Source organism: Drosophila ficusphila, unplaced genomic scaffold (genome assembly GCF_018152265.1).
Source record: "Drosophila ficusphila isolate 14025-0441.05 unplaced genomic scaffold, ASM1815226v1 contig_198, whole genome shotgun sequence".
Taxonomy (NCBI): domain Eukaryota; kingdom Metazoa; phylum Arthropoda; class Insecta; order Diptera; family Drosophilidae; genus Drosophila; species Drosophila ficusphila.
Genome location: NW_025064092.1, coordinates 4,509,788 through 4,532,126, shown reverse-complemented (window position 1 = coordinate 4,532,126; position 22,339 = coordinate 4,509,788). Strand labels below are relative to the sequence as shown.

The following is a 22,339-nucleotide window of genomic DNA, read 5'->3' as shown; positions in this document are numbered from 1 at the left end:
TGATGCGTGGGCAGCAGGATAGGCGATGCAAGTGCAGCGGGATTCGTAGCAGAGGATGCAGCAGCAACAGCAGCAACAGCAGCAGCAGCATTTAGCCAGGCCAATTAGCAGTTGCCGGGCAGCCACTATCTCTTCCTCTCTCTCTGTTGCACTCCTCGCCCTCTCTTTCGCACTTGCTCAGGCCTGGCTTAACAGTGGGCAGCGCTTTGGCAAACGTTCACAGCATCATCGTGACGGCGTCAAACTCGCATTGCTGAACAGCCTGAGAGATTCGCACAGAGAGATCACTACATGGAAAAAAAATCATGTAATTAATTTGTTACATTAATGTGGAGTCTATTTTTTCTCTGTGTATATAATCGCCAGACGAATCGAGAGAGGGAGTTCGCGGAGTGGGTGATCTTTTCATGGTCCGCTCTATGGACCTCAACAACTGTTACCACTTGACGGCCACACAGCAAGTTCAAAGGTCGCAGGCCAGGTAGGCACTAGTCACTAATTGCTCGGAAGACACCCATCAATACACTTAAAGAAAACTATAGTAACAACAAAGTTATTAAAAAAAAACTTCAACAAAAATTATAATAAGAGGGTTGTAAAATATCAGCAATCCAATGTACCCAATTATGCTCATTAAAAAGTTTAATAATTTCGTTTTATTATGAAAATTCATTCTCAAAGTAAATGCATATATTTTTGGCTGTGTGTATTCGATACTGAATCCCTAACGAATCGTATTTGGCAATAACCACAGTTAACGATCGTTAAACCGATCATAAAATTAAAATAATTACTATTTATCTTTTTTTAAGATTTCCTATGTTACGATGGCAATAAAGTAATCATGTAAAGGAATTCACCTGTTGCACTATCGGCTTAAAGAAAATCCAAGCAGTTGGTCATAAATCAGTCGGTAAAGACCCATCCATCATTTGTCTGTTCTTGTTGCCTCATCAATAAATTAAGAAATTGCCGGCAAATTCATCAATCTGACTTACAAACCTATTTAAATTATTTTTAATAATTTCCCACTGTGCATTTCAATCTCTCCTCTCCCTTTTATTTGGTCTCATTCACTCCTCTCCACATAAAAGCTCCATGGAAACGGTAAAATCGTCCATGGTATCAAAGTCACCTAAACTTACACTTAGAAAATTTGGAAAATGTTAGAGATTATTAGTAATAACTAAAATTATTATGAATACCTATTTATTACTACTTGAAAAAATAGTAGAATAAGAATATAAAAATAACTATTTTTATTTAAATTTTCTTATAAACACTGCATTTTGTGTGCGGTTAATCAACATATTTCTTTCATTATATATTATTAAATGAGTCATTGCTTTTTTTCTCTCCATACATCTTGGTCCCATGACATTGTGGGTGCAATCGACTCGACTCACAGGTCTCCCCATTTTACAACAGGTGGTTGCGGTTTAGCGTTCGCTCGCAGTTCGCAGTTCGCAGTTCGCTAGGCGCATTCCGACTGCCCCTATTGACCAAGGCAACTATGGTAAATATGTAATACTCCCGCTGGAGATAAATAGGCAAACAAATCGAAAGCGATTCTGGGCAATTATAGCTGAATTAATGCATGCTATATATGTATGTATGGTAAAATATATACATGTGTCCGGCAGGTACGTGTGCGCATGGAAATCGAGTACATTATCATTTTATTCAGCGCGATGGTAATGATGATGATGAGACATCGCCGGCATAGGAAAGCGAATTCGCTGCGAGCCAATGACTGGGCGACTTTTGCCAGGTTTGTTTGTTGTTGGTGGTTCTTGATTTTCAACAAATACAAAAAATACCCGTTTCTGTATCCGCGCTTTTTTTTTATTATTTTTTTGATGGGTCTGTCTTCATTTCGAGCAGTAGTATCTATCTTTCGTTAGCGTGTTTTTCGTTATTTGTTTTAATTTCCCTTTAATGTTTTTAGTACCCAAGATGTGGGAGTCGTAAAAAAGACGAAGAAGCGGATATTTCTGAACTTAAGTTCTGTTTGGTAGCCCAGAGATAACCAATAATATTACTAATTATTGATAACCGCTTACAATGGTTAACCAGGTAGTAAGTCATTCTAGAATCGCCCAGCACTTGTTTTCAAAATTAACCGTAATGGAAAGACAACAACTTGATGAAGACCAATTCTAGTTATTTTTCCCCGCAATTGATAACAGAACCCAACCCAAAAAAATCAGCAGAAGAATGAGATAGAACAAATGGAAAAAAGTCTATTTAATTTTGTTTTGAAATTCAAATGGGATAACAAAACCGATAATGTTAACTTGGCAATATGATCTCTTGTTTTAAATTATAAAATAAAACGTATCTATCATATATGAAAATCAATAAAAAGAACAAAATAAAATTGGAAGAAAAAATTTTATTTACTAATCTAATTAAGCTAACATATTATTATTACTGAAATCATGTTAAGCGAACTTCATTTAATTTGTAAAGTTCACTTTGTTTTTGGTGCAGTGTATTAAATCATAATTATACTCGACTTTTTTTGAAACATCATAAATTAATAAAATAATACTATTTTTCATTGCGAAACAGCAATATCTGTTTTATTAAACCCCAAGGCGAAAAGATAAGAAACTTTGCGATTTCAATTGTCAAAAACTAACAACTGATATTTATACGTACACATTCCCAACACACTGTTATTAAATTCCGAATGAGCAGCCGCATAGTTAGTCGCTCTCTTCCAAGTTGGTTGAGTAAATATTGGCAATAAGATTAGACCACTTCAACTGACGGGAGATCCCGAAAAAAAAGTTAAGCCATAAACTAATTAAACCGTCATAGCTGAAATTGTCGCAATCCGGGTTTCTCAGGCCTTAAATATTTACAACTGAAATTTGTAGGGTAATACTTTGGCCCACAGAATGCGTCACTCAAAAGCCAAAAGTAAAACATTTGTACTTCTGGGGAACCGTGATTGTTAATTTTCTTTTGGCCAACATTTGACTCACACCTGCGAAGCGTTCATTAATTGAGATATAATTACTGGCAATTTCGCAATTTTGGCTATAATAACTAGGTACCCGAATTTGACTGTTTTGTTAATTACAGTAAGTTATTAAGACAGGATACCTGAAGGATTTTACACGCACCTTTTTCTAATTAATCTTGATCATTTTTATAACCCATTTTTATATAGAATTTTATTTTACTTATTAAATAGTAATTAAATCTGTTGAACAACCGACTTATCTTTCTAAAATTTATTATTGCTTATCAAAAGTCTACGTCATTAGCAATACCTCCTGATATTTGCTCATCATAAAATTTTTTGATTTGAAACTACATATACCATTATAAAAGAAATGATTTCATCAAAATTATTACATTTAGAAACACTTTAAAAATAAAGAGTTATATAGTTTTTGCAGACAATTTAAAAATTAAACTATGTAAAAATATAACCCAATTAAAATGTCTAGGTTATTGTAAAATTCAATATTTAAGATTATTAAAAATTGTTGTGCAATCAATTAAAGATCCTAAAATTGAGTACCTGTTATCAAAAGTCTACGTATTTAACAATGACACTGCACATTTGCTAACTTAAAAATTGTTTGATTAGAAGGTAAATGCAACGTCACTAACGATGACGAAGAAAATTAACATTTTATTATATTTACAGTGAAAAAAATATATTCTCAAAAATAATGAAATACATACATAATTAGAAAAAATAGTAGGTATTGAGAAGTCAGTCCATGACTAATTAATTTAAATTGAATACCTTCCTTTTGTTTAAATACAATATTTAGGTAATACATATTTTATATTTAAGGTCTTTATTTTTGAAAAAATGTGGTCTATTGAAAAAATTACCTGAAAATTAGGAATTTTTTAGTAAAAGGAATTTAAAACAAAAACAAATTTAAAGAGCTTTTCGAAATTTACTGGAATCTTACTTTAGGCAAAAGGAACAAAGTTGAGCGTTGCCTAAAAAGCTTTTATAGAATAAACTTACATTTGGCCAAATAACCCACGGTACCAACAGTTCTTTAAATATGGTAGGAAAATTACTTTTAAGTTTTTAAAAGTTAAAACTTATAATATGAAGCAAAACTTCGGTTAAAATGTATATAGTGAGTCTATAACAAAACTTCCAAACTAGTTTTAATTTCTCAAAAATTATTTTTTTATTGATAAAATCTATCAAATCTGCGGTTAAAGTGATCATTAAATTATTATTTAAGAATTAATCAACAAATATTGCCACAGATCCGAGCTTCTTCTTTTCAATATTTAAGATTTTGGATTCCATTTCGAAGTTTAGCAATGTCACTCACCCGTCCAGTAAGACCCGCCTCCACGATTAGCGGGCACACACACTCCGATTTTTACCAATTTTTAGGGGAAAAACTGGTGGGAGTTGACCATCTCATCATCTGGTCAATGTTAGGAAAACATGCACACATCGATGTTTCGATATTTCATGGGGGAAAAACATCGATGAACCGAACTTTTAACTATGGGAAATATAAAAAAGCAATAAAAAAATATAATAGATATAAAAAATATACTTACATGTTTTGGTTATTTAATTTATTAAACTATTACTATTTAACTGTTTTAAAAATAAAAAGAAATTGATAAAACTATATAAACAATCGCAATCATACTTAAGCTTAGCAACTATATTTGCTAAATATTCAACCCACGTTCTTAAAAACGGTTATTGCTTGCGCGGTTAAGTGATGGGGAATCATCGGAGAACATCAGAAACAACATCGATGTTTAATTTGATCGCAAAACTTTGCTATATCGATACTACATCGAAGTTTATTCCAGCTCTACTACTCGCCATCTGGTCACACTGCTAGTCGCGTGTTCGCACACAAATTGCAATTTCGCTGTCGTTTTTTCCGAGCCAAATTAAGTGGAAGCACTGCAAAAAGGGCGAAAGACAATCGCACGGCGGTTGAGGCCTGCGATCTGCACAGGAAATGCAAAAGTTGCACTGCACGGCGCATTAATTGCACTAAACAAATTTCGGTAATAATTCGATTCTCGAAAGAACCAGTCGTTTTCGTGTGTGTGAGTGTGTGCCAGAGTGTCTCGCTGTGTGTGTGTGCATTAAAAGGCATAGAGGCAAGGAGTGAGAGCGAGAGAGCGCGGGCGGAGCGCAACGAAAGTGAGCGAGAAGCAGAAATTGTTAGTGCTTATAAGGATATATAGCGAGGAGGCAGTGAGAGCGAGAGGGAGAGTACGATAGAGAGGGGAGAAGAAGCAGCAGCGACGCCGACAACAACTGTAATTTTCCATTAAGTTTTGGGCGGGTTTTGCTCTGCTAAAAAGTAAAAAACAACTGTCATACTATAACTTTGATTTTTATATGACCAACATGTGTATTTTGTGCACGTTTTAGTGAGTGCGTGTGCGTATGTGTATGAGTATATGTATGTGTGATAAACTTGAAATACAACGCAATCGCAACGAGAACAAAACTCGTCAAGGTAAAATAGCAAAAAAAAAAAAAAAAAAAAGAATTGTGTGTGAAAAATTCCAACGGTATTACGCGAGAGATCATGTGAAGAGCGGGAACGCTACGCACGTGTGTGCGTGCGAGAGAATGGTCTTCTTAATTGATTTTCGCTTAATTACTGCAGCGGTTGCATAAATTAAATGTTTACATTTGTCCCCAAACCAGTGCTGTAAAGCAGACTTGCAGTATCAGGTGGCAACCCTACCCGCCTATCGATAGCCGTTGTCATTAATTAATCAGCCTAATTTAAGCCCTGCATATTTTCGCCGGTTAAAACAATAAAAACGCACTTGCTTTCTCTTTCGCTCTTTCTTCAATATCACCTCTTACCCTCTCTTTTCAACGCTCACTTCGCTCTGTTAACCAACACTGACCAGCATTAAGAAAGTGTTAATTTGCCTAAAATGTACAAGTACATGTGCGTGATGCTTCTGTGTGTATGTGCGGGAGTTTTCCTCTGCCAAATGCAACTTACTTGTTAAGGGAAAACAGCCATTAAATGAAAATCGAGTAAAATTAGTGGTTAGTGTGTGTGCATTTTGCAGGGCTTTGCTATTGCTCTTATTATTCTCTTTTTCTCGTTATTCTTTTTTTTTTTTTTGCATAATCGAAGCCGCTTTTCGGTACATGTGCATGTGTGCTGTCCCGCTCCCACTCCCACCCCCATACTACGGCCACCTGTACGCCCTTGCACACACACACTGCACAAAACTAGAGTAGTTGTCGGTGTATTGGTGCGAGATATAATATCACTTTGGAAGTCATTTATTTGCGGGCCTCGGAGTCTCGTGAGCAGTTTTTATTTTATTTTTGAGCTTTTCGTATGTAAAAAACCTTTTTGTTGTGGCCCATTTTGGTTTTTCTTTTCTTGCCCGCCAGTGTGTGTGTGATTTTTTTGCGCTCTGAAAAACAATTTTCGCCTGGCGCCTTTAAACGCTTCAGCTGCAATTGGCTGCAAAAAGGAGAGAGCTACGAAGAGAGGGGCATTTCTATTTGTGGAAAAGAGCGCATAATTTGCAATAGTTTGCCATTTACGCTTTCCATTCGAGCGAAATGCATTCGAACGCCTTTTTGGAGAGCGGCAGACCAACAACAATAAAAACAATAACTACTTGTACTATTTATTGTGATTTCCCCCTCTCTTTCACTGCACTCTCCTTTGTTTATTTATCTCCCCAAGTTTAACCTATATATATCGGTTTCTTCGGTATCAGTATCAGTCGGCTACTATTCGAGTGATGTATATATGCCGTGTTATTATTGATCTTTCCGGAGGATTATCATAAGCAATGATAAATATCTGTAATATTTACTTGGGCATTTAAAAAGCGTCTAAAGTATCGTAAACTTTGAAACTTTTTTTTTCTATAAATATTAAATTATGTAAATATTATTGTTTTTAATATAAATTAATTTATTTTGGTACGCACTTTATAAGAACTATCCTTAATTAAATCTTGACTTTATTAAAAAAAAATCATTTAGACAAAAAATGGTATAGTTTTGATTTTAATACTGTCCATAATATCCTACTCTCCGACAGTTTAAGATATATCGTTATGAGAACTATAAATATAAAGAACTAGAAATGGTAACAAGGAGTAACGCTTATTTTTCTTACAATACACACGATAGTGATATATAGAAAGTACTAAAAGCATTACAAAGTGTTGCGAAAAATATTGTGTAAAGGCAGTAGGCTAACGCGGTTAAAAGTCGACGATTCACTTCGTTGTTTCTCCACATCAATAAAATTTGTAAAAAAAAAAAAAAAAACTAATTAACATACAAATCTAATCAAACGAAAAAATTTTTAACGATTTTGCAGTTCTTGAATGCTGAGCAACTTAAAGAGGCTAAATCGCAGCTACAAGAAGACGACGACAGCAAATCACTTCCCCTGTGGAACTCACAGCCCACAGATCACATCAGATCTATATTGAGATTATAGAGATAATTAACGCAAGGAGGCAGAGGATAGTAGTAGGAAGGACGAAGCGAAGGAGAGAAGCGCCCCCCTCGTTTCCCGCCCAGCCAACAACCGTGTGAAACCGTCTTGAATGGATCCATTTGTTGGCTGGTTTCAGAAGGAACAGGAGGGACCATCGCTGCGCACATGGTTAAAGATTTGGGAGACGAACGCCCAGGAGATGGGCGCTTTGCTTGATCAGCAGCTACAGCAGGCGACGACGACCAACGGCAGCATTAGCGGCGGCAACAACAACAACAATAGCAGTGGTAACAACAGCAATAACTCCACCAATAATATTGCCAACAATTCAACGGGCAAAACCTACTTATCGCGACCCAACAGCACACTAAATCGGGTGCTGAATTTCCGTGCCGATTCCCTGGAGATCCTGCAGCAGCCGCCGCCAGTCAACGGAACTACGCAGCGTAACAGCAGCAACATCACCACCAACAACAACGCCACCATCACCACTACCAACAACCCTACAACCAGCAGCAGCAGCAGCAGCGGGAACAGCAGCGCCAGCACCAGCGCCCCGGCTGATTCCACAACGAATCGGGACAATAACTCACCCGCCAACAGCAGTTCCACCAACGGACCCGCTTCAGGAGGGGGAACAACAGCAACAGGAGGATTAGGCGGAGGAGGAGGAGGAGGAGGAACCGGCAACGGAACGGGCACCACGGGCGGCACCGGCGCCAATAGTCCGGCGACGACAGCGGCAACCACAGCTGCGACCACGACCGGTCCGGCCACTAGCATGAGCGACACCAGCAACAACCCGCCACAGACAACGACCACGGCCGCCAGTCGCACGAACAGCATCTACTACAATCCGTCACGCAAGAAACGGCCGGAGAACAAAGCCGGCGGTGCCCACTACTATATGAACAACCACATGGAGATGATTGCCAAGTACAAGGGCGAACCGTGGCGCAAGGCCGACTATCCGTATGGCGAGGGCGTCATTGGGCTGCACGAGGAGATCGAGCACTTCTACCAGTATGTCCTGCCCACGCCCTGCGAACACGCCATCCGCAACGAGGTGGTCAAGCGCATCGAGGCCGTTGTCCATTCCATCTGGCCACAGGCGGTGGTCGAGATCTTTGGATCCTTCCGCACTGGCCTCTTTTTGCCCACCTCCGATATTGATCTCGTTGTGCTAGGTGAGTTGACAAATGAAAAAATATCCATATATGTATACACCTCATACTTTTAATTTGATTTGACTGCATTCTAACACATTTTACTTTGCCTTCCTTTAGGTTTATGGGAGAAGCTGCCACTGCGCACGCTGGAATCCGAGCTGGTGAGCCGTGGCATTGCCGAGGCTTGCACAGTACGAGTTTTGGACAAGGCATCCGTGCCGATCATCAAGCTGACGGACCGGGAAACGCAGGTGAAGGTAGACATATCGTTCAACATGCAGAGCGGCGTGCAGTCGGCGGAGCTCATCAAGAAGTTTAAGCGCGACTATCCAGTGCTGGGGAAGCTGGTGCTGGTGCTTAAGCAGTTCCTACTGCTCCGCGATCTCAACGAGGTGTTCACGGGCGGCATCTCCTCCTACTCGCTGATCCTCATGTGCATCAGCTTCCTGCAGATGCATCCGCGCGGCATCTACCACGACACCGCCAATCTGGGGGTGCTTCTGCTCGAGTTCTTCGAGCTTTACGGACGCCGTTTCAACTACATTAAGATCGGCATTTCGATAAAGAACGGCGGACGGTACATGCCCAAGGATGAGCTGCAACGCGACATGGTCGATGGACATCGCCCGTCGCTCCTCTGCATCGAGGATCCGCTGACGCCGGGCAACGACATCGGACGGAGCAGCTATGGCGTCTTCCAGGTGCAGCAGGCCTTCAAGTGCGCCTACCGCGTCCTCGCCCTCGCCGTCAGTCCACTAAACCTCCTCGGCATCGATCCGCGTGTGAACTCCATTCTGGGTAAGTGTGTGACATTGACAAGCCGATAAGAAAGCTTCATCTTCATTTAAGAAAAACGAATTCATGAGATGACATTCAAAGAAAGAAAAAATATTAATGAAAAGGTGCAATAAAAATGAAGCTGTTGTTAAAAGCGTTTATAGCTGAAAACCATTACTAGCGAAGCAAAATTTACTGCTGACACATGAAAAATGCACTGCCGATAACAACTATATATACTATATAGTTGTAAATATATATAGGAGAGATCGTGCCGAACGCTCTGGATTTGTAATGGTTGTTCTTTGTTCTCCAACGCAGGTCGGATCATCCACATCACCGACGACGTCATCGACCATCGCGAATGGATACGCGAGAACTTCGAGCACCTGGTGGTGGTGGATCGCATTTCGCCGCTGCCCACGGCACCCGCTGCGTACGCCACCACGAACGGTGCACCCAAATATGTGATTATGCCCTCGGGCGCCGTTGTCCAGCAGCTGTACCACCATCCGGTGCAGGTGCCCACCGCTCTCGGGCACAGCCATGCGCACAGCCATAGCCACGGGCATGCGCATCCTGGCGGCGGCCTTCTCGGCCAGCCGTTTGTGACCGGAACACCAGCATCCGGCGCAACAACGACGACAACGATGGCGGCGGTGGTGGGCGTTAATGTTGGCGTGGCAGCCAGCGCGGCCCAACAGCAGCAGCAACAGAGTGTGACCGGTAGTCATTCGCATTCGCATGTGCAGAAGCAGTCGCAGAACCAATCGCAGTCGCGTCACAGACGTGGCAGCACCTCGTCCGGCGAGGATTCCGAGGACAGCAAAGACTGCGATGTGGTCGAAACGACATCATCGAGTGCTCCGGAGGTCATCGACATCACTATGTCGCCGCCGAACGGCCTGAGCTCCATTTCCATGCCGCTGCCGGTGCTCGCCGTGGGTATGCCCTCGTCGAGCAGTTGGAATGGCGGCAATGGAAACGGTAATGGCGGCAATGGCAATGGCAATGGCATCGGCATCGTTAGTGGAAGCGGTAGCGGCGGCAATGGAAACAACAGCAGCTCATCCACGGGCTCGTCGGTAATGCACACAATCCCCCGCCTTGACACATGATGATTGGTGGTGGCCGGCTGCCTTATGCCGCCCAGGCATCAGGTGGTCGGCTATGCTCCCATGCTGGCCGCAGTTGAGTCCCGGTTGTATCTGAAACCGAAAGTGCAAACAAAATTTCATCTAAAGACCATGGGAGCAACTGCAGCCAGCATGACAAGAAGCAACAGCAGCAGCAAGCACACAAGTATAACCTCTTCACCACCAAAACAGCCGGAAAACAACGCCCACATCGCTGCCCCCCAGGACATGGACCCAGAGCTGGAGGAGCAGCAACCGCAGCAGCAGCACCAGCAGCACAACCATCAGCAACAGCAGCACCAGCAGCAGCAACAGCAGGAGATATCCGGAAGCGGTGGTGGTGGCTCCACCGGAGGTGGAGGTAGTGGCGTCAGCTCAGGATCGGGCACCGGCAGCGGCAGTGGCAGTGGTGGCACTGGACGCAACTACAACCAGCGGGGTAGCCACAATTCGAGCGGCTATTACCATCAGCAGTATTACGTGCCACCGCCGATGCAGCAGCAGCTGAGCAAGTCCAACTCGAACTCCTCCTCCTCGAACTATCACCAGCAGCACCATCACAACAGTCACAGCAGTCACAGCCATAGCAGCAACCATAGTCACCGGCAGCAGCACCACCACCAGCAGCAACAGCAGCAGCAGCACAGCCACCAGCAGCGGCCGCAGCATCTGCGGCTGGGCGGTGGCAACAATCGCTACCAGAAGTCCGTGGGCGGTTCGCCCACCATCAGTGCCGGCAATGCGTCGAACAGCAGTAGCAACAGCAGCAACAGCAGCACCAGCAGCGGCAGCAACAACAACCGATTGCCGCCGCTGCGCTGCACGCTGGTCAACTCCTCGTCGGCGATATCAATCATTTCCATATCCTCAGAGTCATCGATTGCCAGCAGCAGTTCCAGTTCGTCGAGATCCGGTCAGGATCAGCAGCAGAACGAGCGCGATGAGCGATAGGATTAGGATACACTAGGATGTGATTGTGAATGAGAGAGAGAGAGAGAAAGAGATAGTTACGAGTTAGCAATATTTATATATATATATACATATATATATATGGATCACATTTCTTTCTCGGGTTAACTGCAAACTATTCTGCATTTTTCTAATTATTATCCCCGATTCCTGCTCCTTTCCCGATCGTCCCGCCTTCACAATCCAAAAACAAAAAAAACAAAAACAAATGTAATAGACTTCCTTTTACATTGCTGTCTCGCTTAAACTAGAAGAGGAAAGGAAACCAACCTACTAAGTCTAATATTAAGAACTTTGCCTCTGATTTCGCTAAATGTATTTCATTTTGTTTCTAAAATAAACATGAAAGCAAAAACAAAAAAAAAGGGGAATATATAATAGATATATTAGATAAAAACGCTATAAATATATATGTAAACTCATATTAGAATGTAATGGTTTAAAAGAGCGATAAACTGAAGTATGAAATTAGCTGCTAACGTATTTAAGGTCCGCAAACATGTTTCAAAATCTCTCTAGAGTTCCACCTTCCCAATCCCTTTTACCCACGATCACGCGCATTAAAACTTGTAAAGTACTTTGTAGTATCGAAAAAGCTCTACATTTTAGGCTACCGTTTTGTAAACTAAAAATTCCCTATCCCCCACTTCCAAAAAAAAAAAAAAATCAACAAAAACGAAAATTTTGCGCGCATTTCAATTGCTAATCTTACCGAGTGATTTTGCGCGCAAACTGTAAAAAAAAGTAACAAACCTTAAACCTTATACCTTAAATATCCATTTCCTAGAAATCCAAAAAACGAAACAATTTGCTATCTCCCATGCAGCTTCCGATAACTTTTTTTTTAAATATTAGTTCAAGTTAATTTTATACCTGAATTGTAAATGTTTTTATTAATTACCACTATTATAATTACTACGATTATATTATGCTTATTATTAGTTTTTATAACTATGCTTAGACAACCGTGAGCCAACTTATATTGTACGAACACATTGCCTCAGACCCAAAGCAATTGTGTTTTAAAACAAAAGAAAAAAAAAAACCTACAAAAAGAAACAACACAAAACGACAAAAAAAAAAAAGAAAACCTACAAAAAGAAACAAATCTTTTTTTTAACTTATTTACGATTAATTAATTATGATTATGCAATGTGTGCATTTTGCATAGATTCCTGCCATTTATTTGTATAGATCAGAAAGCTCTGTAAATACTTAGTTACCCCCTGCAACACCCACACCAACCACCACCCACCACACCCCCTCTAAACGCACTGCCATTTTGAGAAAGGTTTTTAAAAAACACGTCGAAAAGGAGTTAGCAGAAGAGTAGAAAAGAACATTTAGACTTTGTACATGTATAACATTTTAGGCTGTTCTTCTTTCCATTTGTATAAGAAAACAAAGAAAGCAAAACAAAAATACCAAACAAGAAACAACAAAACCGAACTAAATGTAAAGCCACTTAAATAGTATATGAGAATATGTTTGTCGATCGTTTTGTGAGCGAGTCTTAAGAGGAGAATAACTCTAGATCTGCAATACTAGGCAGCGATATTTGAATTTTTATTTGAAAGTACAACTTCTTTTTCTGATGCATATGAGTTCGTAAATGATGGAAAATCAGTATGCAATATTTAAGTTTTTTTTGTTGGGTCAAGATAGCATTTTTTGTGTTAATAAATTAAGTTATCTCGACAATTTTTAAACAAGATGTTAAAAACTAAAAGTTATTATTTAATGTTAATGTTATAGTATACAGCATTTTAAATTCTGTATTGATATGAAGTCCGGTTTTGACTTTCATTGTATTTCCTTTTCAAGCATGTTGGAAAAATGTTGCGAAGTTAATTTTGTAAAAAGTGAACTAAGAGTACATTGCATGGAATATAATCTGTCGAGTTTACAGTGGTAGTGACAGTGGTAAAAAAACCTAAAACTAAATATTTAAACATTTTTTTAAAGTAAAACCTTTTCAAAAATACATGAAGTGCTTGTGTGTTATAAAAAGAAGTACATAGGATCACAAGGTTTTTTTTTATATTCCTTAGGGACTGTGTTTTTTTTCGATCATTTAGGACCCTCAATGTTTTAGAAAAAGTGAGCTTGGGTACTATATATATTTTTTTTCGGTTGCCTAGTGTGATTTAAGCGATGTCCAGTGTTGGCAAAGGCCGAAGGTGCTCTCTCCCTTTCGCACGATGACTCCTACAAGCTTGCAGCTGAGCTTTGAAGCCCACCTTACACCCACTTTCTCACTCCACACACAGACGCATAAGCACACACACACACAAACACCCAAACAGAGAGGGACACTTAACCGTAAAGTTAGCATAGAAAGTTGATGAAAGCAAGGTGCATTCAGTGAGAATGAGATAGCGATAGCAAGAAGGAGAGAGTAACATATAAGAATTATTAAATTTATGCACTCGTCTGTTGAATATTTATATAAATTATATGTATGTAGTTACTAATATTAACTAATTGATAAATATACAATATTTATATGCATAACTTGTGGATTAATGTGGACAAACAAATGTTTAGAATTAGCGATCTAGCCACGTAAGACTCGTAATTCGTAAATCGTAAATCGACAACTACTTAGACTACATAACTGTGTACCAGAGCATATGTAAGCACTCCCACACAAAAAAGATACACCCTACACACAGACACCCGCGCATAATCGCTATGAATGTTGAGGTTATGTCGTAAATTTTTCAATATCTGATCACTGTTCGCCTAGCCTAGCAAGTAAGCCGAATAACTAACTGTAAAACTAACCTATTTTTTTTTACAGTATTCCAAGCCTCTCGTCTTTTGTCCTTTTTTTGTTTGTTCTTTCCGTTTAGTTTTGATTTATGTTTACCAAACTAATCCTACTTCCTTATTACGCATATGTCCTGTGTGCCGTTGTTGTTATATATACATGCATATACTCGAAAATATTTTTTTGTCGTCGCGATATAAGTGGGTATTAATAAATTAAATTTAATTTAATTAACTACATTTAAAGCAACTAAATTCAATTCAAGTGAATCAAATGAATCGATCGATACATGTATATGATAGAGTTCAATAGCTGTGTAAGAATCGGAATCGTAACAATTTAGTATGCAAAAATCGTAAATCTAACTAATTGTACAATTAGCGAAAAGAGAAAACGGAAGCGATAAGCAAAACGATGCGACAAATAAAAGCCGGCAAAAACTACAACTTTTGTGTATTCGATGGGTCTGACTTTATTTGTATACCCTTGCAGAGGATACTATAATTTCAGTCAGAAGTTTGCAACGCAGTGAAGGAGACACCTCAGAGCCCAGAAAGTGTATGTATTCTTGATCAGCATCACGATCTGAATCGACGTCTAAGAACTGTTCACATTGCAAAATTGTTTGGTTTTTGTGATTTATTGGTTTAATTTTTCCTGTTGTTTTTTTTTTACCAATTAACATGCTAAGTGAAAGATGTGACATGCAACATGCGATTTTTAACTATCAAGATTGGTAGGTTGCATATTTAACACCTGAAATATTATATGTTAGATAATATTAATTGTAATTTTTGCCCTTGCAGTATTATAATTTTAGTCAGAAGTTTGCCCCAAAAAAAACAAAAAACCATAGAAATATTTAAAAAAAATGTTAAAATTATATGTTAAGTTTGCTTTTATCAAAAACTCTCATTTTATAAAAAAAAAAACTACCATTTAATGTAGGTAAATTTAAAAGTTTTGGGCTCCGTCGCTTCGCAAACATAGAGCATCTGAATTTTGCAATTGGCATCGTTGATCATTTCCCGGGTGGCAAACATGTGCACACAGTTCTCGTTTCCGCCGTAGTTGTCCGGCATTTGTTTAGGTCCATTCCAGGGGGCATAGGTCATGGGTCGGCCATTGGACATCCAGTAGAAGGCGCCCTCGGTGCCCAGATCATTGCCCGATATCCAAAAGTAGTCGTTATTCTTGAACCCCTTGGCCTTCATATACTTGATCAAAGCCTCCATTTCCGGCTTATCCTCAACGGAGGCCAAGTGGGCGTTCATCATGCGACAGGCGCCAGCTGCCTGGAACCAATTAACCTTGTTCGTTGGCTCAATATAGTAGTAGTTGTCCCCGATCCTCACAAATGGTGTGGTATCAATCTCTGAGGGAATGCCTGAAACCGAGTCGAGATCATTTAAACAATGTAAATAATATTATATATTTTTTATAGGGTACCTACCATTGTAAACTTCAGTTCGGTAGTTGGTGAAGATATTTACATCGGGCAGATATGACATGGATGGACTCCAGGAACTGGCCAGGATCACGAGAAGCGTTATTGTATGGCACATCTTCCTCGGTAAGCGTTTAAAACTCAACTATCCGGCGTCCGAAGTTGTGGACACTTATATTTCTCCAAACTCAAAGGTGTTTCCTTTCCGGCCAACTGTGAAAAGCAGCTGAATCAGCCGAGTATTTCCACTTTAGAAATTCGATCGAAGAAATGCCGACCCACTGATAATACAAACAATTATTCTGTTTATTCATATAAGCTATTGCTTTATTCGAATTGAAAGGAAAGCTTACATTTAAAAGCACAATGGGAGTAAGATGGCAAAATAAATAATATAATTAAATCAAAAATTTTTTGAATGATATAAACTTTTTAGATGTTTCAAAAACAATATAATCTTAAACGTTTCTAACATTTAAACGCTTTTTTAACCTAACTTTTTAAGTAATCACTTTTTCTTATTTTTTATAAAACTCAAAGTTATATTTCAGCAATCTTTTTCTAAATGATATCTTATTATGAATGATATCTTAAAAAGGTAGGTTTTTAAAATGTGTAAGCTACAACTTTGTGTACGGCTACAATTCTTTAGAAAAAAATTATATAATTACTTGATTGATTTTTAGAAAGTGGTAAATGCCTTACTGTGTAGTCTTAGTTATCATCGAAAATCTCAGATCGTCGCCCTCAAATCGAATTCGGGATCGGTGGCTCCGATACGTTTTGTGGGGATTTCAGTTTCCTGAGAAGGCTTGAAACCTTCTGGCCAGACAATGCCCTCTATCCAGTCGACGAAGCTCGAGACCCTGGTATACACCGACGGCGGTCCACTGGCGCATCCCTGTCCCAGCGATGTGATGCCCACAATGTAGCCGAGTGGCCCGTCCTGCATGATCAAAGGTCCACCAGAATCGCCCTGACACGTGTCCCGTTCGCCGGATATATCGCCCGCACATAGCTGGGTGCTCAGCAATCCCTGGGCCAGCTGGTCCACCTGGTAATGGACCTGGCATTCCTCGTTGCTCACGCTCTTGAGCGGCACCTTTAGCAGCTGGGCGGAGGAGAGTCCTGCGAAGCTCGTCTGTCCGTATCCGATGGCCGTGACCAGCGTGTTCGCCAGCTCCTTCTCCGAGTAAAGGCAGGTGGGCTTGAGTTCCGGCTTGGCAGCGGTTTCCAACTCAAGAAGCGCAATATCGTTGTAGGCCGTGCTGGCATTGTACTCCGGATGAATGATCACTCGACGGATGAAGAGGTCTTCGCCTTCCGTTAAAGTTAAGTTATCGCCACCGAGGCGAACCTGACTGGGCGGTTCACTGAAAAAAAAGATTAAGAGAGATTAAGTGTTCAAATCAACTCATGTTTTTAAAGTTGCAAAAGTTTTGAATAGAAACAACACGAATTTTAGCAGAGATCTCGCCGAATCGCCGAATCAGCAAATCGCGTGACTTTAACAAACAATCAAAATTAAGAAAGTCACATAATAAATAAGATATAAGATATAAGCTATCAGATAACATTAAATGTTCGTCTTACCCGCCCAAATCGGCACAGTGGGCTGCCGTCAAAACAAATGTGCTGGAGATCAGGGCGCCGCCACATCGGTAGTATATCTGCTGATCGAAGTTGGAGCGCCAGCCAAGAGCAGCCATGAAGGGGTATTCCCGGTAAGCGGTGGGCTTCCCTCCCACAACCGAGAACACGAATGTTATATCGTTCTCGTTGATCTTCTTGACCTTGTTGGTATCGTAGCACGCTGCGAATGTGAGAGGGGAAACCTTAGTTAGTCATGGATTACATCATACTCTGTTTACAATAAATTTGGGATTGCCACAATAAGTGTTTGGGTTCAAGGAATTTCTGGAAATTGTGTTTGTGATTTTTTTTAACAAAACAAATATAAGTGCTTTTTGTAATGGAATTGTGACATGTGTTGAAATCAATCAATCAGAAGGCTGAGTGTAAATGATTATTTATGAGTTTAAAATCGTGTTTTATAATGTTTTCTTGTTTTTATCTTGGTTTTGTTGGTATTATATATTTACCATACAATAATAATTTAAGCACAAAAAAATTTATAATTTGTTTTTTTATTAAAAAAGTGGAATGAATTTCCATATACGAGAAAACAAAAGTTCAGTGATATTTTCAAGATCAAAATTAATACCCTTCATGTCATGCTGCCAATTATACTTTAGAGGTTATTTATTTTTGGATTATTGGATAGGATTATAACCAACATAGACTCACCTTGCAAACTGGGTCGCGTCTTCAGTGGAACTGTGTAGGGATTGGGAGTGGGTGGCAGCGTTGGTGGCTCTGCGGTGGTAACCTCCGCAGCAACATCGCAGCACACGAAGTGGTCGAACTTGACAAAGTAACAGGTCTTGGGTGCCTCGCGCCTCTCCAGCCAGCCCTTCAGGGCACCAGGACAGTCCTCCATGCGCCGGCAACTTCCCATCCTGCTGCGGGATTCATCCAGGTAGCACTCATCGAAGGAATCCTTGGGAAAGATGATACCACGCTGCGACTGCGGGCTTATAGCTGGTGAGGCCTCAACTGTAAACCGAAAAAGAACCATCAGGTGAGAAATAAATGTGAGTCACAATAATCTAGAAATCCCCTCAAATAGTTTCTTCGGAATTGGGAAAATTCCAAAATCCAAAAACGTATATTGCTTTTATACAATGGTGGTAAATTAATCGACATGAATATATTAACTTAAATTTAAAGTCGTTAACCTCTATATCTACTAAAATGAAAAGTATATTTGTGAATAATAAATATTTTTAGTGTTATTGTAAAACCATTTGTATTATTATATCGTAAAAAGTTTACTTCGGCAAGAAACATGCATGCATTAAACAGTTTTTGTTTATGAACTTTCTGCAACTTTAAAATAATTTTACTATTCGAGGTTATATTAAAATTTGTGAAAATATACATAGATAAAAGGGTAATTACACGTTAGTTTGAGAAAATTTTATATCACAGCGAACTTGGAACTCTGTATCTTCCTTTATATTTGGGCTCTATATTATTTATTATTCGAGCAACTTCTCTCACCTGCCAGCAGTGGAAGCAGCACCAGGAGATGCAGATACACACAGGTGGATGTGGAAATGGGACTCAGATTGCGACAACCCATCCTCCGTTCTTGATCAGCGCCAAATGCGGACTGCAGTGGGGTCAACACAACGATTAGCGATCCCAGATCCGAGAGCAGAAACCAGACAGGCAACTTCCAACAGCCAAGTGCCAATTAGCCAAGAGCAGACAGAAACACTGAGAAAATTGTATTCATTATTAGGCGATTTTTTATGAAACTATATATTACAATTTTGGAATTCTTCTAAATGGTTTGGTTTTCATTTTTAACAATCTTGACAGATCGTGTAAAAGATGCAATAAAATAAAAAATTCCAAGTTATATTTTATTATGAATTAAATAAAATTGTTATTGGATATTAAAAAAGTAATTTTAAAAGATTAAACACTTATTTTTATATCAGTGTCGGATTATCAATTTAAAATCGTATTTGTTTGTGTACAGGCACGCGCTTCTTCTTTCTGCCCCTCCAAAATTTAACAATAATAAAAACAATCGCTTGCTCTTGTGCAATCCCGGTCTGTATTATCTGTCCATTTGGTTCTTGACACTTGTGACACACCATTTGGGCTTTTCTGATAGTAGCCAGAATCGAAAAAAGCAATAAAAGCAACAACAACCGGTTCTCTCTCTTAATTCACTTATTATTTTGCCTGGCTCATTGAACTTGGCTTTTTTGCATTGTTTATTTCTGTTTTTTTTTTTGCAAAGCTTGAATGGGTTCTAGTATTTGATTTAATTAGTAAACGTGCCTTATGTTTGTTTATAATTCGGCACTTGCTTACACAAAGAAAAACTGCGGTAACGAAATAAAAATAACTTCATTTAACTTGACAGCTTAAAAGGCTATAACATTTGACTCAAAAGCTTTTTTATTACTTAATGTTCTTGTTTGGCAGTTTTATATTTTTAAGCTTTCGAAGTTGATAGGTATCTATATGCATATATACAAATAGAAATAAACTTAATATTTGATTTTACAAAAATAGAAATACGATAAATATATTGTTTCAAAATCAGCTTACTCTTTTGCATGGGGAATTCAAAGTTTGGAGTCCAGCCGTAAAGAGCCGCGTCTCTGTTGTAGATTTCTATATAAATGTGGGATTGATCTTCGTGTTACTGTTCAAACGGTGTCTAGGGATCGGTCCTCACTGTTGTGCTTATCTAAAAATTAAAAACATTAGTGAGAATTGCGAATGTATGTGTAATTTCTACTATTAATATATACTTCATCGGATAAACTTCCATAACACAAACCAGCCTTCGATCAAAAGTGCACCTTTTCCAAAATATAAATTACTATCACATAAATCTCGAATTTAGGAACTTAAATTGAATTCGATTTATTAGTTGTAAGGTATGTAAGGTATAATAAAATGAGTATCAGTATCAGTATTGTCAACATTTGGTTTTACATAGATCAAGTATTTTTAATAATAAAATTACTTACGGAAAGTATAAAATCTGAGTGAAGTTCACTCAGAACAAAGTTTTCAATGACAAAAAAAAAGTTTTGATTGACATTTAAGATCTCAAAGACGTACATTAAAAACATGTACATAAACTTATATAATAAAAACATATAAGTTGGGATTTTATCAAATATAATAGGTGGTTTTTTAGTTATGACAGCTGCATAAATAAGAAAAAAAAGGCCATCCATTCGAAATGCGCTCAAACCGAACTTCAATTCGCTGCTTATTATAACCTCTTTTAGCCATTATTTGACATTTTGGGAATCTAAGATCTCAAGGTATTCCATAACTTGCACGGGATAGACCTCCCGGAGTTCATCGAAAAGCACTGCATCCAGATGCGGACATCCCTTCCACGTGACGAACAGAAAGAAATGGTCGCCCACCCAGAAGCTATGTTGCACACTCTCCAGTTCCAGTCCTCGAGCCAGCCCGAAGGGTGTGGTGCACGGTGGCTGCCACCAACTGTGCTTGGAGTATTCTTTGGCTTCACTATTATCGCTATCGCTGCCCGAACTGCTCGATCTTGCCGGTGACGGAGTCCGTTCCTCTGACCTCTTCTGTGACCCATTTGCCTCGCGGTTCGGTTCAGGTTCTTTTAAAGTTTTAGCATTTCCACTTCCAACAGAAGGCGAACCCATCCATGACTTCCCAATGCCTTCAGTTGAGGTACTGAGAGTGGGTTCTGCTTCCTGCACCTTGCTGATCTTCTTGATTGCTTCAGTTGAGGCGCTGGCAGTGGGTTCTGCCTCCTGCATCTTGGTGAGCTTCTTGATAGCTTCAGTTGAAGTGCTGGGAGTCTTCTTGATTGCTCCAGTTGAGGCGCTGGCAGTGGGTTCTGCCTCCTGCAACTTGGTGAGCTTCTTGATTGCTTCAGTTGAGGTGCTGGGAGTGGGTTCTGCCTCCTCCATCTTGGTGATCTTCTTGATAGCTTCAGTTGAGGTGCTGGGAGTCTTCTTAATGGCTTCAGTCCAGGGATTGGCAGTTGGTACTGTCTCCTGCTCCTGGCTAGTCCTCCTGATGGCTCCAGTTGAAGTGATACCAGTGGACACTATCTGCTGCTTCTTGAAGATCTTCTTGATGGCTCCATTCGAAGTTATGGTAACGAAGGCTCTCTTCTGCTTCTGGTTGGTATTCTTGGTGACCCTAGTCGAAGGGCTGACTGTGGGCACTGCCTTCTGCTGCTTACAGGTCTTCTTGATGGCCCCAGTCGACGTGTTATCTGAAGGCACTGCCTTCTTCTGCTGGCTAGTCTCTTTGGCGACCCCAGTTAAGGTCCTGGCAATGGTCACTTTCTCCTCCTGCTGACTGGGCTTCTCGGTAGCGTTTGCTGAAGAGCGGGCAGTGGGCACTGTCATCTTCTTCTGATTGGTATTCTGGATGGCTTTAGTTGAGGTGCTTGCAGTGGGAGTTGTCTCCTGCTCCTGGATGGTCGTCTTTTCTTCCTGGCCGTTCTTCATCTGGCTTTCGCTGAAAAGTTTCGCCTCGTAGTCGGCCAACAGAACCAAGCAGTTGGTCATTGCCTCCATGGGCTCCCAGGTACTCATCTCCACCGAAAAGCCCATCCACTTTACAAGGACCTGGGGACGCCCGCGCACGAAGCGCTTTCCGATAATCTTTTCCACTATATACTCGTTGGGATCCTGCCCAGCGGGGGATGTTCCACTGGAGGGGGAATCATTTAAAGGACGAACAGTGGACTTTTTTGGCATGACGCTCGACATCCAACGTGCAAGAGTTTCAAAAAATAAGAAAGAAACATGGCGGCAAGCTTCGAGGCTGCCAACTCGATGCTAGCTGTAGTCGCTGTAGGGCTGGATCGATTGACCCCATTGAATTTTGAATCAGACTTTGGTGTCATTTAAAATCTTATCTTCATTTCCAACTTACTAAAAATTACTGATACATGTTGCACTATTGCCTATACAGTAGTCAATAAAAACTTTGTTCAA

The 22,339-nt window shown here is 40.0% G+C and overlaps 4 protein-coding genes across 6 annotated transcripts; 1 reads left to right on the top strand and 3 right to left on the bottom strand.

Moving 5' to 3' along the window:
• Positions 1 to 4,838: 4,838 nt before the first annotated feature.
• LOC108094412 (non-canonical poly(A) RNA polymerase protein Trf4-1) lies at positions 4,839 to 14,742 on the top strand. 2 transcript variants are annotated; one of them, XM_017194983.2, is made up of 5 exons: positions 4,839 to 5,031; positions 7,350 to 8,659; positions 8,759 to 9,439; positions 9,740 to 10,503; positions 10,747 to 14,742. In XM_017194983.2, the coding sequence occupies exons 2-5, from the start codon at positions 7,582 to 7,584 to the stop codon at positions 11,503 to 11,505; spliced, it is 3,282 nt and encodes a 1,093-aa protein (XP_017050472.1). In that variant the 5' UTR covers positions 4,839 to 5,031; positions 7,350 to 7,581; the 3' UTR covers positions 11,506 to 14,742. The 2 variants fall into 2 exon arrangements, with proteins under 2 accessions (XP_017050472.1, XP_017050480.1); XM_017194991.2 differs by lacking the exon at positions 4,839 to 5,031 and adding an exon at positions 5,509 to 6,043.
• A 434-nt stretch (positions 14,743 to 15,176) lies between these two features.
• Positions 15,177 to 15,896, bottom strand: LOC108094292 (C-type lectin 37Da). The gene is made up of 2 exons (XM_017194796.2): positions 15,750 to 15,896; positions 15,177 to 15,683 (listed from the first exon to the last, which is right to left on the bottom strand). Exons 1-2 carry the CDS (start codon positions 15,859 to 15,861, stop codon positions 15,229 to 15,231), a joined length of 567 nt encoding a protein of 188 aa, XP_017050285.1. The 5' UTR covers positions 15,862 to 15,896; the 3' UTR covers positions 15,177 to 15,228.
• Positions 15,897 to 16,080: 184 nt separating this feature from the next.
• LOC108094255 (serine protease snake) lies at positions 16,081 to 20,011 on the bottom strand. 2 transcript variants are annotated; one of them, XM_017194728.2, is made up of 6 exons: positions 19,935 to 20,011; positions 18,867 to 19,085; positions 18,051 to 18,359; positions 17,337 to 17,556; positions 16,449 to 17,116; positions 16,081 to 16,389 (listed from the first exon to the last, which is right to left on the bottom strand). In XM_017194728.2, exons 2-5 carry the CDS (start codon positions 18,946 to 18,948, stop codon positions 16,477 to 16,479), a joined length of 1,251 nt encoding a protein of 416 aa, XP_017050217.1. In that variant the 5' UTR covers positions 18,949 to 19,085; positions 19,935 to 20,011; the 3' UTR covers positions 16,081 to 16,389; positions 16,449 to 16,476. The 2 variants fall into 2 exon arrangements, with proteins under 2 accessions (XP_017050217.1, XP_017050209.1); XM_017194720.2 differs by having other exon boundaries at positions 16,082 to 17,116; positions 19,935 to 20,010.
• A 214-nt stretch (positions 20,012 to 20,225) lies between these two features.
• On the bottom strand, positions 20,226 to 22,143 carry LOC108094674 (proteoglycan 4-like). The gene has a single exon (XM_017195393.2). The coding sequence runs from the start codon at positions 22,109 to 22,111 to the stop codon at positions 20,633 to 20,635; it is 1,479 nt and encodes a 492-aa protein (XP_017050882.1). The 5' UTR covers positions 22,112 to 22,143; the 3' UTR covers positions 20,226 to 20,632.
• Between the last annotated feature and the right edge of the window lie 196 nt (positions 22,144 to 22,339).

What these genes read in the sequence shown, in the direction of transcription:
- LOC108094674 (XM_017195393.2), bottom strand. Translation starts at nt 22,111, where the DNA reads ATGTCGAGCGTCATGCCAAAAAAGTCCACTGTTCGTCCTTTAAATGAT.
- LOC108094255 (XM_017194728.2), bottom strand. Translation starts at nt 18,948, where the DNA reads ATGGGTTGTCGCAATCTGAGTCCCATTTCCACATCCACCTGTGTGTAT. An exon ending in GACGCGACCCAGTTTGCAAG is followed by an intron (nt 17,557 to 18,050) that starts GTGAGTCTATGT and finishes TCACATTCGCAG; the next exon opens with CGTGCTACGATACCAACAAG. An exon ending in CACTGTGCCGATTTGGGCGG is followed by an intron (nt 17,117 to 17,336) that starts GTAAGACGAACA and finishes CTTTTTTTTCAG; the next exon opens with TGAACCGCCCAGTCAGGTTC.
- LOC108094292 (XM_017194796.2), bottom strand. Translation starts at nt 15,861, where the DNA reads ATGTGCCATACAATAACGCTTCTCGTGATCCTGGCCAGTTCCTGGAGT. An exon ending in CCGAACTGAAGTTTACAATG is followed by an intron (nt 15,684 to 15,749) that starts GTAGGTACCCTA and finishes ACTCGGTTTCAG; the next exon opens with GCATTCCCTCAGAGATTGAT.
- LOC108094412 (XM_017194983.2), top strand. Translation starts at nt 7,582, where the DNA reads ATGGATCCATTTGTTGGCTGGTTTCAGAAGGAACAGGAGGGACCATCG. An exon ending in TATTGATCTCGTTGTGCTAG is followed by an intron (nt 8,660 to 8,758) that starts GTGAGTTGACAA and finishes GCCTTCCTTTAG; the next exon opens with GTTTATGGGAGAAGCTGCCA. An exon ending in GCTCATCCACGGGCTCGTCG is followed by an intron (nt 10,504 to 10,746) that starts GTAATGCACACA and finishes CCACCAAAACAG; the next exon opens with CCGGAAAACAACGCCCACAT.